Raw genomic sequence first — 18,401 nt, 5'->3', positions numbered from 1 at the left:
AAGCATTTGATAGGATGGATCATGGGAGACTACTGGCAAAAATGAGTGCAATTGGATTAGACAAAAGAGTGACTGAATGGGTTGCTATATTTCTAGAAAATAGATCTCAGAGAATTATAGTAGGCGAAGCTTTATCGGACCCTGTAATAATTAAGAGGGGAATTCTTCAAGGCAGTATTATCGGACCTTTATGTTTTCTTACATATATATAAATTATATGAGTAAAGGAGTGGAATCGGACGTAAGGCATTTTGCGGATGATGTTATTACAAGATTGTGAGCAACTGCAGTGTGACCTTGAAAATGTTGTGAGATGGACAGCAGGCAATGGTATGATGATAAACGGGGTTAAAAGTCAGGTTGTGAGTTTCACAAATAGGATAAGTCCTCTCAGTTTTAATTACTGCGTTGATGGGGTGAAAGTTCCTTTTGGGGATCATTGTAAGTATCTAGGTGTTAATATAAGGAAAGATCTTCATTGGGGTAATCACATAAATGGGATTGTAAATAAAGGGTACAGATCTCTGCACATGGTTGTGAGGGTGTTTAGGGGTTGTAGTAAGGATGTAAAGGAGAGGGTATATAAGTCTCTGGTAAGACCCCAACTAGAGTATGGTTCCAGTGTATGAAACCCTCACCAGGATTACCTGATTCAAGAACTGGAAAAAATCCAAGGAAAAGCAGCTCGATTTGTTTTGGGTGATTTCCGACAAAAGAGTAGCGTTACAAAAATGTTGCAAAGTTTGGGTTGGGAGGAATTGAGAGAAAGAAGAAGAGCTGCTCGACAAGTGGTATGTTCCGAGCTGTCAGCGGAGAGAAGGCGTGGAATGACATTAGTAGTAGACAGCCGTCGTGCTGCTAGTACTTTCCAGTGAAGTCTTATCGATACTCTCAGTGTAGCGGTATCTGTTCAGGAAGTTGTACGTGTCACGCTATTCGTACGTGCCGTCATTTGGTGAACTTTCTTCACCACGCGCCCGGAAATGTAAGTAAAATTGTACCTTCGACGTTCTTGGAGTTTCATTATTTTAAAATGTAGATTATAGAGGAAACAAAAGTAACTACCTATTTTTATTGTAGGGGGAAGTTTGTGAAGGTTGAAGACCTACAAACGCTGTTACAGGAATTATCTGATGAGGAGAAAGGATCTGAGGGAGCTGAAGTTTGTGATTTTTCTGATGGTGAAGTTGAAGTGGTAAATTATTCAGACATTGATCATGACAGTGAGGGTGAACAAGAAGGTGATGTAGGCGTAGCTGGTAGTGATGAACACGACAAACTAGGGAGTTTTTCTGTGGGAAAGACGAAACAATGTGATCAAGGGCTATCTCTAGGATTGAAAATCTTTCGTTTCAACTCATGAATAAGTGGTTGGTTGAACGAGCTAAGATAGGAACACTGCCTCTGGATATCCGAGCAGAGTTATCCCCATACGTCCAGGAAGAAACATTCAAAGAAAAATTGCCATCGAAGAGAGGACGATGTATTCACTGTGAGTGGAAACAAAATGAAGTGTAATCAATGTCATCATTTTGTGTGTAAAGCACAGTCTAAAAGATGCATTAGATGTGCAAGCTGTGAGAATAAGATTGTTAGAAGTGTTTCATTTTAAGTTCTCATGAGTTCATCTGTTCCAGTCTTCCACCCATGAACATTTTTACCATTTATTATTTTATGTCTGTAATTTGTGCTGTAACTATTATGTCTAAGTATTATAAAGTAACAGTATCAGTCGTGTAAGAGTTAGTACTTGTTAAACAGTTGCCAAAACTAAGAAAAATGAATGGTGAACGAAATTCACCACGCCCCTGACAATGTTACATTTATAGGCTAAGAGGTATCGAGGGCAAGACCCAAAAGGACAGAATTAGAAATGAAGAGATATGGAAAAGGACAGGAATCTTGAAACTTCCCTACATGTTCCTACATGTATCAACTCGCAAAACCAGGTTTACTCCAGCCCTTCATATTCTGTATTCCCACCTCTCTTTCGTTCATATTCTGTATTCCCACCTCTCTCTCGTTCATAATCTGTATTCCCGACTCTCTCTTGTTCATATTCTGTATTCCCGCCTCTCTCTCGTTCATATTCTGTATTCCTGCCTCTCTCTCGTTCATATTCTGTATTCCCACCTCTCTCTCGTTCATATTCTGTATTCCCACCTCTCTCTTGTTCATATTCTGTATTCCCGCCTCTCTCTCGTTCATATTCTGTATTCCCACCTCTCTCTCGTTCATATTCTGTATTCCCACCTCTCTCTCGTTCATATTCTGTATTCCCACCTCTCTCTTGTTCATATTCTGTATTCCCGCCTCTCTCTCGTTCATATTCTGTATTCCCGCCTCTCTCTTGTTCATATTCTGTATTCCCGCCTCTCTTTCGTTCATATTCTGTATTCCCGCCTCTCTCTCGTTCAAAGAACTTTATTTATCCGCATACCAACCCTCCTTAACTCTTTATCTTGACAGGAACTTGGACATTTTCCTTTGTCTTCTTCATCCATTGCGTTTTCCAGATTCTCTCTGGGTAGGGTAGTGTACCTTACTCGATCTCACCACCATTCCTCTTCTAGTACTTTATTTGCTATCGACTCCTCTATTTGCAGTACAGTCCACAACAGAGCTCCTCCATCTCATTCTAGGCCTCTTTCCAGTCTCTGTATCCATGAATGTTCTCTTTGGTATTCTCTCTCCTGGCGTTCTCATCATGTGTCCAGACCATTTTAGCTTTGCTATATCAATCTCTTCTGGAAGTTTACACACTCCCACGCTTCTCCTTATTTCCTCATTTCGCATTCTATCTTGTCTTTCCCTGTATGCTCCTCAAGAACCTCATTTCAGCTGCTTGTATCTAACTTTGGTTCTGCTTAGTTAACGTTCAGGCTGCTGAAGCATAGGTCAGTCTAGGTTTATAATAGGACGAGTATAAAACCTTCTTTGTTCTATACACTGTTAGAAACTAGCACACTGCTGTATTCTTAAATCAATTTCTCCATCCAAATTTCCATCTTGTGACATCACGCTGCCCAAATATTTAAAATTTCTCACTAGTTCAAGAGGTTCTTTTCCTATTTTTATCACTCCCCTGGATTTTCTGTTACCTCTTGTCATGATCAAAGTCTTACTTTTTGCTGTAGTAAACTTCATTCCAAAATTTCTTATCTCCTCATTCCATAAATGAAATTGTGTCTTTACTTCCTCTTCATTATCTCCCCAAACTACAATGTCATCAGCAAAGAGCATAGACCTTACTTGCGCGCCCGTCATCTTCTCTGTGATACTATGTAGTATTCTATCCATGATGATAATGAAGAGTAAGGGAGACAATACACCTCCGTGTCTTAAGCCTGTCTCAACTCTGAACCATTCAGTTTGACCCACTTTGGTTCTAACACAGCTTTTGCAATTTTGATACAATGTTATTACCATCTGCATTGTTTCATTCCCAGTCTGTGCCTCTCTCAATGTTTTCCATACCAAATTCCTTGAGACACTGCCATATGCCTTTTCATTATCTAGAAAGCTGGGGCTGTACCTTAATTAAGGCCACGGCCGCTTACTTCCCATTCCTAGCCCTTCCCTATCCCATTGTTGCCATAAGACATATCTGTGTTGGCGCGACGTAAAGCAACTAGAAAAGAGAAAAAAAAAAAAAAAAGTTACTATATGCCCTTTCCATATTCCCAATACCTTTCTATCATTTGATGCAATGTAAATATTGGGTCAAAGGTGACCTGCCTCTTCTGAATCCATACTGGTGTTCTGCCAATTTTCCCTCTTCTCTGGGTCTTATTCGTCTATCCAGATTCTTCCAAGGATCTTAGCTGTATGAGGTATCATTGTCAATCCTTCACATTGCTTCCTGTCTCCTTTCTTGAAAATTGGTAAAATGACCCCTTTCGTCTACTCTTTTGGAACAGTCTTTTCTCTCCATATTACTCTGAAGAGTCTATACAACCACTGTTGACCAACTACTCCTGCTGCTATTATCATTTCTATGGTGAGCTCGTCAATTCCAGCTGCCTTGCCTCATTTCATTCTTTTAGCGGCCATGGACACTTCGTTTTCCTTCTCTTCCATCTGCACTAAATCTGGTTCTTCGATTTTGCTTTGTACCGAGGTATTTTGCACATTGTAAAGCTGTTCAGCGTATTTTCCCCACCTCTGCGTTATATCCTGCTCATGTGTCATCACTTCCTCCTGTTCATTTTTAATGAAGTTAGCACCTTCACCTGGGTTTTTCTTCTTTTTAACCCACTGGAATAAGATCTTTTTGTTTCTGTTTTTATCTTCTTGCAGAGATTCGGTGAATTTTTGCCAGCATTTCTTTTTCTCTTCTTGAAACACCTTGGAGCACTCCTTCTTGCAGTGCCTGTATCCTGTTTTTCATTGTGTTGTTCTGTTTCTCAGCCTTTTTTTCCAAACTTGTTTCTTCCTTTTAATTGTATCTTTTACCCTGTCATTCCTCCAGAGCATTTCTTGATCCTTCTTCCTTCCTGATACTCTTCCACAGGTCTTTTCTGCAGACTTGACCATGACTGTTTTTAAAGTATGCCCATTCTTCTTCGACCCTTCCGATTCCTTCCTTAGGTATACTTGTTTTAATGTGCGTCTGGAACTCTTCATTTATTTCCTTCTCCTGCAATTTCTACACCCTTAGCTTTCTCTGCCTAATCTCTGTCATCTTTTGTAACTTTCCCATCTTTAACTTAGCTATCACAACTGTGTGATCTCCTTCGAAAGATTCACTGGGGAGGGCTGTTACGTCTACCTACATTTTCCTGTTACCTCTCTCGACCAAAATGTAATCTATTAGAGTTTTGACTTTGTTATCCCAACTATATCTTGTTATCTTCTGAGTGTTTTTCTTTCAAAACCATGTGTTACCAATGATCAGCTCATTTCTTCTACAAAAGTCTACCAAAATATCTCCAGCCTTGTTTCTCTTCCCATATCCAAATGGACCTATAATCTTTTCATCTCCTTTTCGTTCCTGACCTACTTGGGAATTCACATTTCCTATGATCACAACCTGTTTGTCCTGTATATGGCCTTCCAGATATTCCTCTGGATCCATATCTGTATTTCCTGTTTGTGGAGCATACCCCTGAATTATATCTGTAACACTAGTTTCAAGTCTCAATCTGACTTAATCAACCTGTCATTTATGTTTTCCACCAATTCTAGGTATTCCTCTAGGTCTTTTCTAATTATGAGACCTACACCATTTTTGGCTTCTCTTCCTCCACTATAATATAAGGTGTATCCTTTCTTTAGTTTCCTCTCACCTTTTCCTTTCCATTTGGTCTTACCGATACCCAGCAAAGCTATATCTTCGTCAACCATAAAATCTACAATTTCTTCCACTTTCCCTGTTAGTGTCACTAGATTGATGGTCACTATCTTGATGTATTTGGTTGCTGGTCACCCATTTCTCACATTTCTCCCAGCATCACAAGAATTGCACGTCACTTGTGGGGAACGCCCTAGCATTTTCCGAGGCTTCAGTACACTTGCCATCATGTAGGCTTTTTTTACAATGGGTTCGCCACTCCCAAAGGCATTTTAGAGCTACTGCCAGCTGAAACTTGAGGCCGCTCCTAACATTGAGAACAGACTCCTTTTGTAGCTGCTCCTCTGGAGTTCAGACGCTACAGCTGATACGGGGTTTGGATGGCATTTCCTCCACTGAGGGCCCATTTCCCTTCTATAAGATCTCTTCCGCCCTTAGCCGTTGGTCCTTATAGTGGGTCAGATTAACACTCGGCGTGGAGACACTGGCTGTATGGTTTACTTCATTACCATAGCAGATTAACTGCCTCCTTCCTTAACTCAACCTAGTTCATTTTCTTCATATTCCTTTTTTCTCTTCGCATTGCTGTCACCTCTTTTGTACATAATGTAATATTTATTTATATTTTACGGTTACTCATGTGTTATATCTGTACTTATCTTAGTGTGCCTAGCTGTAAGTCCTTCTCTTCGTTTTATGTTCAATCTTTAATTTTCCTCATTTTTCTTTTCCTTAATGTTTTCTTGTTAATTGTTGTGTCTCTACAGTTATTTTGTTAGCTTTTCTTCTATTTTTATCATTAGATGATTTTTTTCTCATTGTTCTTCCACTTATTTTCTTATGTTGCTACTCGCTTTTCATTGCGGAACTCTGTAATTCAGCTTCTCGCTGTTTAGGTTTCCCCCCCAAAAATTTTAAAAATCTAGAGTGGTATGGGCATATGATGAGAATGGGAAAAGAGAGAGAGAGAGAGAGAGAGAGAGCCAAAAAAAGCTTTTTCAGATAAGTTAAGAGGAAAGAGACCACGAGAAAGACCCCGAAAGATGTGGTCAGATTTGGTGCGAGAGTGCATAGAGAAGAGGGGAGGAAAACCAGAAGATGAACTTAAAAAGGGAGAAGAGTGGTGGAGAGACAGGCAGCGATGAAGGTCCTTGATTCACAACCCGACCCGGAAAGCTGGAAACAGGAAATGAACTGCTCGTTCATTTTAATTTCCACTTAAGGTAGCCCTGCTGCTATTTTTTGGTGTAAAAGGAAAAGAAGTACCATCGTTGTAGAGGTAGGTAAAAGTACAACCTGACGTTGACTAGTCTGCTGAACTGTTACTGTACTTGAAACTTACCATAGCAAGGGATAATAAGATGACGTTGAGGCAGGTCTCGATTGTCGACTTCCCTGCTAACTCGGCAATGGACTTGCCAGAAAGTGACGTGAACATCTTGGCATAACCAAACAGAGTTTCAAAGGCTTCGTTGTTGGATGATCCCGCAAACCTGAGTCCGAGTGCCATGCAGGCACCAGCAAGGATGTTACAGTACGCTTGGCTGGAACAGACAAGGACACGCCCTAAGTACGCCAAGAAGAAGGAAACCACAGGGCATTATGCAGTTGGTAGGACCTAAAGAAAAGAGGAAGTACGTGAGTTAATGGTTGAGACAGGCAAGGCAGCAGCTCTGGCCTCAGTATCTGCCTGGTGTGAAACCATCTTCAAGACTGGTGATAGTGGACTCAATTCACTCAGCACATCGCCATAAACATACTGAAAATTAGGTTTTAGTAGGAAACAATTCCTTTTTAAAGTTATCAAGCAGAACTTTTAAAATATCTTGAGTTTTGTATAGTACAGACAGATATTTAGCACAAGCAAAATAAGGTTAGGTTAGGTGATATCCATAAGACATATTGAGTACTTATTAACTTATTTTAGAAAAATAAATTACTGGGATGTAAAAGATTGTTATACATTGGGATGTTATGTAGGATGGAGGTGAAAGCTGTGTTAAGGTCGGAATCGAAAGAACTGGGCGGTTTAATATAACAAATGGTGCAAACCCCTCACCTCTACTACTTATATGATAGCACCGATCATTGGGGAGAGAGTGCTAGTTGCTTTACGTCGCACCGACACAGATAGGTCTTGTGGCGACGATGGGACAGGAAAGGGCTAGGAGTGGGAAGGAAGCGGCAATGCCCCTAATTAAGGTACAGCTCCAGTATTTGCTTGGTGTGAAAATGGGAAACCACGGAAAACCATTTTCAGGACTGCCGACAGTGGGGTTCGAACCTACTATCTCCCGAATACTGGACGCACTTAAGCGACTGCAGCTATCGAGCTCGATGCAGATGATCTACTAAAATGGGGAACGAGTGCAGGAACAGCATGTGTGGGAGGAAGTTGTGTCGTGAAGTGCCGGTAACAACACGAAACAAGAACCGAGCGAATAATGGCACGACATTAGGAGGGGAGCAGCTGGAAAGAGCTGAAAGCTTTAAATACCTGGGAAGTGCAATTGAAGAAAATGGAGGAAACAGGATGGAAATCAATGATAGAGGAAGGTGTGCAAATGAATTCTTTAAGAGTGTGGGAGCATTGATATGGAACAGGAATGTACCACAGAGATGTAAAGGAATTATCTACAAGACTTATTTTGTGCTAATTTTGACGTATGGATCAGAAATGTGGGTGATGAAGGAGAGGAATAAAAGTAGAATACATGCAGTGGAAATGAAGTTGCAAAGGTGTCAAGTAGGTTTAACAAGAATGGAGAGAGTTTGGGAAATGGTAAATGAGGTACCCCTACTGGTATGGACATGTTAAGGGAATGGGAGAAGACAGAATACCAAGAAAGATGTAGCAATGGACTTGAAGAGAAGGAGACCTAGAGGAAGACTGATGGCCAGATGGCTGAAACGTGTAAAGAAGAGCATCGAGGCAAGAGGAGAGAAACGGACGACAGGCAGCCTGTCGTTGGAAACTGCTCCAGATGATGATGATGATAGATACATATTTAGTATAATGATGCATTAAATTTCTTTTTGGTGGCATTTAAACCAAACGTTTGTTTTAGCACATAAGAATGTCAATTCTTGTTTTTAAGATATATGGAATAATAACTTCTCCAGGCAAGCAAAGAGTCTTCAAGTCACAGAAACACACCACCACTTACCCAGCTTAAGGCAGATGGTTGGAGAATGAAGACAGGAACAGAACTACTCACTTCATGGTTTCATAGTCTATGGTGTCGGGTGCAGCGCCGGGTCGAGGTTTTACGAGGCAGTACGGGCGGATGGCTGCGGGGATGTTCGACTCCACCCAGGCAGTTGTTGGCAGGATCTCTTCCCACAAGATGAGGGCGCGAGACACCATACGAAGGAGGAGGAAGTCTGGACGAACGAAGTCCAGTAGGTGCTGCGTGTCCGGAGCCTTCATCCAATCAGCCACTGCCCTGTGCACAATTCATTGTTCCAAAAAAAGATGATACAGATTTCATAGTAGGAGAAGAAAAATAAAACAGTTCACTCTGTGTTGTTTGTAAACAAATATAGCAGTGGCCTGGAGTGTCTTGAGAATATTGATGTCACAATGAAAGTGCACGAAGCAAAAATAATTCATTTTCAAGTGATACTGATTCAATTTGCCAGTTGCAGAGGTTTATATAAGATGCAACAATACCAGTAATGACTTGCAGCTAATAAATCTACTGATGTCACATTCACTCTATGATAAAGACATGTAAGTGGTCACCCAAGAAACCCTCAGGTTCAGTATTCTAGCTACTACCTATCAAAAACTGCTCCAACTTGGAAGAGATTAATTCTTAGTAAATCTACCAAAACAAACATTTCACATCCAGGTGCCTTGCTTCATCTTGTCTTTCCTTTCACTGTTCTGATGAATTTTCATTTCTGTTGACTGGATTTTATTATTAGCCATGTTATGTAGGCTCCATAGGTTAGAATTGGAATGAAGTAGGTGTTTTTTATCATCCTAGAGTAGATTTCTCACTTGAAAATAAGATTGAGAATCTTTCTGAGTCCTATTAGCTATTTTTTGGTTGATTGTGTTATCCTCTGAAATTATACTTGCAAGGCATTTAAAGTCAGAAACAGATTGCAACAGAGTTCTGTTTTATGTTGACAGGCATTTTAACAGCTTTGTTTTAGTCCATATTCTGGATGGACATTGCAGATCGGGGAAGGACACCGGAGGACGTCATTAACAACAGAATGCATCTCAATAAGACAGAATGGAAGAGGCTCTCCAACAGTACCTGGGAAACTGGAAATGATGATTATTTTTAAACTTGCCATTCCACAGATTTAATTTTTCTTGCACTTGGGCTTCATTTTCTCCCCAGATCTGATCATCATTAGAGTGCTAGGCTCTTTGCAATGTTCTTTGATGTATTTCATGATCCGATCCATGACAGTGATGAACAGGAGTGTTGTCAAGGCAGTTCACTGCTGGACTCCTTTTTTGGTTTCAAACTAATCTGATCTTCCATTCTTTATTTGCACACAGCTTAAGCACTTTTGATAGAGCGTCTTTACTTCATCAATCAGGAAGTTTGACACACTTATACCTTCTAGGCATTCCCAGATTATCTGCCGAGGCCTTCTTGATGTCCACGAAAACCATCACTAAGTTCTTACCATATTCCCAGTACTTCTCTGTTAGCATTCTGAGGAAGTAGAGTGATGCCCTATAATTTGCACATTTCTTCCTGTTTCCCTTTTTATACAGTGGATAATGATACCTTTTATCCAGTCCTCTTTCCAGGTGACAGAGAGCACTCTGTACAGGTGCCTTTATCATGTCAGCAGAGAGGACAGCTCAGACTCCACTTCTAGCAATGTTAGCTGGTATTGTGCTCCATCACTCGCACTTAAGCTGCAGTTTTCTGTGGTATCATTTCAAAGACTTTCTCCATTTAATAAAGTATTGAAGTTTCTTCTCTGATGCCTTAATTTATCTTCAGGTTCCCATCATCTGCTGCCAGTGCAAGGATACTGCCCTTCTTCTATTCTTGACTACTTTATAAAGACTTAAATATTACTTTCATAGTCATCTATTAGTCTGGTAGTGAACTCGTCCCAACACTTCTTTTTTCACAATAATTATTAAATTAATGTCATACTGGTCCACCTTTTTAAAAATATAATATGCAATATTTACTGAACTAGGGACTAGTTTCGGCCTTGGCTGGCATTCTTCAGCCTTCATGTAATACATCTAGTAACTAAATGAATGTACAAACATACTATTGACATTGAAAATCTGGGATGAACTATGTGTAAAATTTGAAAAATAAATGCTCATCATCCAGACTCTTTCTTGCATTAATATTCATAAATTGTTAGTTCCGTCACTGCTAATCATTACAATTTCAATTGGAAAATGGCAACTGGTAAATGTTGATTCTGTAGTCAGATAATCAATCACCAAATCTACTTGAGTGGTGTTAGCAGTATGCAAGTCACTGGACGCCGCTGTAAATAACCACCAGCTGACGCAGAACTGCTAGATGGTGTTTCCACATTGACCAACGTAAATAAAATGAAATGTTCCCGTAGTGCGTGTTAAAAACATGCCGAAATGCTGTTGGACAATGTCAGGACGGCACATGAAGATATGGTTAAAGCTGACAAATTCTTAATTTGTGGCTGGTATAAATTCGCAATTCATTGCGGTGTCCATGAAGTTAACCTGAATAAATGATAGATAAAATTTTGATAAAATTAATGGATTGAAGGAGAGAGCGTGCTAGTCAAATGGCATAGGTTATACGAGACTTACCTCTTGTTGCGGCTTGTTGTGTGCCTCACACTAACGGTTGTGAGATTCAAAGGAAAAGGAAAGGGCGGGCCAGGAGAGAGGGGTGAGGCAAGGTCGGAGAGGGGGGGAGGAATTAAGGTGAGACCGAAGGACGTGGGAAAAAGATGGCTGCTGAGGAAAGGTGCTGTGAATATTATGAAAAACTGAATTATGACTTGTTGGTTTGACATTTCAAAAATTAGAAGGTCAAATAGGATATCTGGCTTTTCTGAAATGCTATTAAGATTATAATTTGGGTTAAAATATTGATCTATATGGTCCCCTTCAAATTTGGCCTTCAATAAGTATTTATTGTGTCTGCATGTGTAAAGCTATTATTTCGTTAGCACGGGCGGTATTTTTCCAATCCCGTGTTGTAGAGACGTTCTCATTTGTACAGAACCGGTCCTACCAGCGAGCTGTCAGCTGTCCCACATGACCCACTGAGAGTAGTCAAGGTTGCCCCGATCTGAATTACGCATGTCCAAGTTTTCAAATGAAAGGTACTTTCGAGAATTGTAATGGCCTATCAGGTGCAAGACGACGGCCAATTACGAACCATTGTGAAGTGCTTAAATACCCCAGTTTCCAGAAGGAACATACTCTTATTCTCGAACTCTTACTTACCGATTTTTCTCAAGCTCTTACTTGATGCTGCTTTCACCGAGCTCTGATTTACGATGCAGATACTCCGTCATTGGACTTAAAATATTTCTATTCGGCAGTGCAAATCAACTACCTTCATTAACACCTTAGTCAACGAGTCTGGCAGACTTTCACAGGCAAAGTTACGTGTCATTCATCTTTAAAACTCATCACGTGTATGTGCAGAATATCTTCCAAAATTGCTTGTTAGTTTCAGCTTCTACTGTGTTAGAAGAAAGAAGATTGCCACGTGTTTGTTCGAGTGCGTCAAGATGTTTCTACACTTTGAAGAGAAGACCTACCACGACTCTGCATTGAACATCACGGTTACAATGGCGTGTTAAAATGTACGCGACTTCTGACATGGGGAGATAGCTCAATTAGGATGAATATGTGCCTGGAATATGGCAGAATCTTGAAGGATCATTTACTGTATTTTACTGACTTGTGAATGGATCATTTAGTGTATTTTTATTGACTTGTGGATTCATTTATTGAATTTATTTGAAGAATACATGTGGGATAAGACGTAATTTCTTCAAGTGTGAGGACGTGTTAATTGAGGGACATGGAGTTGAGTAATAATAATGTTGTGACTCATGAACCATGAAAGCGAATGCTAATATTTGACCTGTACCATGTGCATTTCTGTAGACGACAATTTTTCCAGATATCAACCGCCGATATTATCGTGAACAACGTTGTAAAATTTTATCATCTTTGACCAAGTGATCATCCAGACTTCATCACATTTCTGAGAGACGTGAATGGATTTTTCTTTACCCGATACCGTCATCGAGAGAATTCAGCTGCGTAGGATAAAAGTCAAAATATAATATTCAAAGTCTAGAATTTGTTGTAAATAATGTAAATAATTGTTGTGTGCCTTAGTGTGAATGTTGTGTGTGTGGTAGTAATTTCAGTGAATTGTGATATGTTTTTTTTTGTACTGTGGTTGTGACCCGGCCACGTGTTCGTTACGTTGGGTCCTGGTTATCAGCATCGTTGTTTGAATTGATTTAACTTTTGAGAGTTGAACCTTTAGTAAATTTTATTTTGAAATTAAGTTGAGAAAAGTTCAGAATATCATACAGTAATGAATAAGAAAGAATTATTTCAACGGACGAGATTCACTATTATTGTAAAGCTTACAATGCTAAAAATCCTCAAGAAGTCAGATGTTAAAGATTGACATCATGTTTTGTTCAATCGAATATTAAAGGAAGTTCCATAGTAATTATTATTATACAAGCACAATTTTGTGAAATTAGGTCAGATAGAGACTTCTTTGAGTAATGTTTCCGATAAAATTTTTATTTATTTTTCCAATTTAATGGACATCACGTTTAATACAGTTCTCTAAAGGAGTCAAGTTTTCATTTGAGGAAATGAATGTTAACACAAGTGGATGTGATATTTTAGACGCTAAAACTAGCATGAGATAGACAACTTTTTGAGATTGAATTATTTTTAACTTGTAAATATTAACGACATTGTGAGAGGAGATCCTCCCATAGAAAGTTTTCTTTCTTTCTGTGTTTCGTTAGAATATCCATCTGTATATTTGCAGAATTATTGACGTCAAAGCTATTTGAAGGAATTAAATGCTGTATTTGAATGAACCGGCAGAGAAGAACAAAAAAATTGATTTTCCGTCAAGATTTGTTTAACTTTAATTTTTTTAAATTAAGATAATTTAGAGTCACTTTAACCCTAAGGTCTTATCATGACTTCTAACTGTAGAATTTACATTAAATTACAGTAGGGTGAAGAATGAAAACAATATAAAAGATTTTGGTATTTTAAACTGAACAGTTACATTTTTGAATACAGACCAGTGTCTTTGAAAAACTTGATAATTTGTTTGCACAGTGAAGGCGATGAGAGTGTCCCCTTAATATCCTTAGGTATACCGTGGTACTGGCGCCGTTTGTCATACAGTGAACAGTCTGTAATGATGTGCTTCACAGTCAACACAATATTGCATGCTGTACAGATGGGAGGCAGTTTCTTCTCAAGGAGGTAGCTGAGACTTATCTTGGAGTGGCCGATCCATATTCTAGTTATTAGGACTTGATCTTGCCTGTGAAGGTTGTGAAGATAGTGTTGTACTGTAGATTCCGTTGTTACTTCGTGGAGTTTGCTGTTCGAAGTCTGAAGCCATTTTATCTTCCACTGTAGGTATAATTTCGTTTTAGCATAGGCAATAATGTCAGTGTGAGGGGTAGCTATTGTCAGATCGCCTAGCGGGAGGGAAGTAGCGTCTTTAGTTGCTTGATCAGGAGATTCATTGCCTTGAATACCTCTATGAGAGGGTCTCCACACAAGGACGACTTGTTTGCTTTTTTTCATGATGTTGTTAAACAACAGTTGTATTTCTTGTACAAGGATGTGTTTCGATGATGGACTTTCTATTGCGTTTAATGCACTTTTTGAATCAGAAAAAATGATCGAGTTATTAGAGGTGCTGGTTTTCAAAATATATAGCATAGCCTGCTTTATTGCGTACAGCTCATTAGAGAAGGATGTATAGTAGTCAGGCAATCGGTATAGAATGGTACGTTCAGGATATATAATCCCACATCCATTTCTTTCCTCACATTTTGATCCATCAGTATAGATTGCATGCCTTGGGTATTTATTAGAAATTTCAAGAAATAATTGATGGTAGTGAGATCTGTCAGTTTCATCTTTGACACTGTAATTTATTTCAAAGTTAATTTTTGGAAGGGTAATAGTCCATGGTGGGACATTAAGAGAGTTGTCTGTGAGGAGTATTGGAGGGATATTTAAATTTAGTTCTTCAAGAAACTTGGCTATTCTAACATTGAAAGGCTGTGGTTGTGATCATGATTTAATGAGTGTATCTTGATGCTTGTTAGGAAAAGCATACAACTTAATTCTTGATTCACTCATAGTTGCTACCTTGAGCGCGTAAGTCAAACTTAGTTGTCTACGTCTAATTGTGAGTGGTGGTTCATTTGCTTCTATTTGAATGCTGGCTACTGGACTGGTACGGAAGGCTCTTAGAGCAATTCGAAGAGCTGTGGACTGGATGGAATCAAGGACTTTGAGTGAACACATTCTTGCGGAATTGTATACAATGCTGCCATAGTCTAATTTAGCCCTAATAATGGCTTTGTACGTGTTCATTAGCACTTGGTAGTCTGCCCCCCAGTTCTTTACTGCCAGGATCTTCATTATGTTCAGCCTTCTCAAGCAGTCATCTTTAAGGTTTTTCAGGTGAGGTATCCAACTTAACGTAGTGTCGAATAAAACTCCTAAGATTTTCATAGTTGTTACTGTTTCAATTTTGTGATTGTCCATGTACAGCTCAGGGTCTTGTACAGTATGTTTACATTTGGAGAAGAGTATGCATTTGGTTTTAGTTTTGGAAAACTTGAACCCTGTAACTTTAAGTAATAATAATAATAACTTAAATGTTTCCACCTTTTCAATACAATATATTCACAAGATTACAAAATTATACGGTACTAGTTTCGACCCATCTAGGGGTCATCATCAGCCGTATTGGAGCAAAGATCATTTGTGGCGAAATCCTAAGACAATATTATTTTAAAGAATAACAAGTGAAATGAGATGTTATGGTAATAGTTAATAATACAAGGAATATACATAATAAGAGGTTTTTAACAAAGAATAAAGTATAAATGGGGTGTTGTAAAAATTATAATCATGGAAATCAGTAAGTTCTTGTATTGAAATGAAATATGGCTTAGGAAGAGGGCTTAAGGTGGGGCTGAAGGGTGCGGGAGAAAGTGTAATTGTCTTGGAAAAGTACCTTTGATTAAATTTAGGATTGAGTTTAGGTTGGCTGCATTATTGTTTCTGAGGAAAGTGATAAATAGATCGAAGAGTATGTTGGGTTTCTCTGAGATTTCATTGAGATTGTGACTGGCATTAAAGTATTGGTCTAGGTGTATGTAGTAATTTTCCATTATGTTCAGTAAAGGGCCCTTGTTTGCTAATACGAGGATGTCCATGTCTTGTTCAATATTGGTGAAATTATGGTTATAATCTTGCATGTGTTGGCCGATGGCTGAAAACTTGTTGTATTTTATTGCGTTAGTGTGCTCGTGGTATCTGATAATGAAGTTTCTCCCGGTTTGCCCGATGTAGGTTTTTTTACAGGTGGTACATTTGATCCTATAAACTCCTGATTTTAAAAAAACTGCTGGTCTTGTTGATGTGTGAAGTATTGTATAAAACATTCATGTTCTTATTGTTGGTTTTGAAGGCTATTTTAACGCCTTGTTTCTTAAAGATGTTGGTTAACTTGTAGATATCATTGTTGAACGTGAAGGTGGAAAATGTTAGAGGTTTGGTTATTTCTTTTTTGAGGGTAGTTTTTGGGCGATGTTTGTGTTTATTGATTATCCTTTCTATAAAATGATTGCTGAAGCCGTTGAATTTTGCGATTCCGCAGATTGTGTTGAGTTCGTTTTTTAGATCTTTATTGGACATAGGTATGCTGAAGGCTCGGTGAACTAGGCTGTTGTATGTGGCTCGTTTGTGGGACTGGGGGTGCACTGAATCTTGGCGAATGGTGGAGGCTGTTTGAGTGGGTTTTCTGAAAATTTTATAACTGAAAGAATCTGAGTTTCTAGTGATGGTTAAATCTAGAAAGTTGATTTTTTGATTTGATTCGGATTCTAGTGTGAATTTGATATGAGGATCAATATTGTTGAGTCTTAAGAGGGTGGTGGGTGCGTTAATTGATTTCTCATTCATGATTACAAAGACATCGTCGACATATCTGGCCCAAAAGAGAATGTTTTCGAATTCGTTGTCAATTTTGGTGTATTCGAGGAAGTCCAGGTATATTTCTGCTAAGATACCTGAGGCCGGTGACCCCATTGCCAAACCATTTTGTTGATATATGACATTGTCAAAAGTGAAGAAGTTATTGTCGATGATAAGTTTTAATATTGTGATAAAGTCTTGTATCTCTAGTTTGCTTAAGTGGCTGTTTTTGTTTAAATTGTTTATAATTATCGGAATTAATTTTGATACTTGTATGCTTGGGTACATGTTTACAATATCGAAAGAGTGGATGGAGTGATCCGGTTGCAAATTGAACTTGTTTAGTTTTTCTACTAGCTCAGATGTGTTTTTAATAGACTTTTTGGATAAGAATTGATAATTTTTTCTTAAGAAACATTGGATGAATTGTGATATTCTGTATAAGGGGCTCGGTCTATAGTTGATAATTGGCCGGATGGGAATTCCGGTTTTGTGAATTTTGGGAAGAGCTTTAGCAGTGGGGAGTCCTGGGTTCATATGTATGAGTTTGGATTTTTCCTGTTCGGTAAATAAAAATGAAGTGTTTTTAAGAGTTTGTTTAAGTAGTTTTTGAATTTTTTGGGTGGGGTCTTTTTTGATTATGGAAAATGAGCTGTCTGTGAAAAAGTTTTTTGTTTTTTCAATATATACTTTTTTATCCATGATAACTGTTGCATTGCCTTTGTCAGCTTTGGTTATGATGAGTTCGTTGTCTTTAATTTTCTTCTTGAGGGCGTATATGCGCTTTTGTTCAGCAATTTTTTCTTTATTATTGAGGTTATTTGCGGGGTTGGTTAAATTGTGGAGGATATCAGTCAGTTTCCTTTTAACATCGGTTCTAACCTCATTTTGCGTGTCTTCCGGTATTTTGCTGATGGCTAGCTCTGATTCTGTGATCATAGTAGCGGCTATGTTGAGGCTGTTCAAGTTTGGCCAGTTGTGTTTCGGTCCTTTGGATAAAGTTAAGTGTTCACTTTCACTTAAGGGCGTGTTAGATAGATTTACAACAGCTGGATGAAACTGCGTACGAACGAACGTGTTACTATTGGAGTTTCTAGTTTGTTGGTTATGTAGTTGGCAGTTTTTTAGCCTGTTGAGTTTATTCTCCAAATTTGACTGTTTTTTGGCTAGTTCGTAGAATAATTTGTTCTCTACTTCTTGATAGAATAGTGTCCATTGTGCGTTTGAAAGTAGTTTAGTCGCTGCGAGGTGAGTGTCGTATAATTTCTGATTCAAAAAATATTTCTTCCTGTACAAGAATTTAATTTCGTCTCTTAACCATATTTTGTTTGTTTTGTTTTGAGTTTTGATGGTTTGAGGTGAAGTCCGATGTTTCTTTTTATTGCTTCTTAGAAAATTAGGTGTAACTGTTGCGTAGTTAATTTATTTCTTCCTGCACTTAGTATAGTCAAATCATCGGCAAAAAGGCAAGCCTTTACTGGTAGGTGAATGTTGGAGAAAATGCCATTTATTGCAACGAGGAATAATGTGACACTGATGACTGATCCTTGGGGAACTCCATTGTCAATGGTTACTTCATGTGAAAGAGTTCCATTTGTCCTGACTTGAATTCGGCGATCTTTAAGGAAATTATAAATGAAGTGAAGCATGTTTCCTGAAATATTATGTTTCGTCAATGTTTCAATTAGATAGTCTTTCCACACCATGTCATATGCCTTCTCAATGTCTAAACTAACAGCTATGAGGTGCTGATTATTTAGGAAAGCTTCTCGGATTTCTGATTCTAAACATATCAGAGTATCTGTTATTGAACGTGCTCGACGAAAACCATTTTGTGCATCACTAAAAAAGTGTATATGTTCCAAATACCAGCGTAATCTCTTG

The 18,401-nt window shown here is 38.6% G+C and overlaps 1 protein-coding gene across 2 annotated transcripts in view; it reads right to left on the bottom strand.

Moving 5' to 3' along the window:
* shtd (shattered) overlaps nucleotides 1-18,401 on the bottom strand; it is a 786,765-nt gene that overhangs the window by 115,400 nt on the left and 652,964 nt on the right. For both annotated transcript variants that reach the window (XM_067155551.2, XM_068229717.1), the window contains 2 exons: nucleotides 8,512-8,739; nucleotides 6,636-6,837 (listed from right to left, as the gene is read on the bottom strand). In XM_067155551.2, the coding sequence (XP_067011652.2) occupies nucleotides 6,636-6,837; nucleotides 8,512-8,739 (430 nt within the window). The remainder of the gene's footprint in view (nucleotides 1-6,635; nucleotides 6,838-8,511; nucleotides 8,740-18,401) is intronic.

Source organism: Anabrus simplex, chromosome 11 (assembly GCF_040414725.1).
Source record: "Anabrus simplex isolate iqAnaSimp1 chromosome 11, ASM4041472v1, whole genome shotgun sequence".
NCBI lineage: Eukaryota > Metazoa > Arthropoda > Insecta > Orthoptera > Tettigoniidae > Anabrus > Anabrus simplex.
Note: the sequence above shows the minus strand (reverse complement) of the source record. Positions and strands in the feature narration are given on the sequence as shown.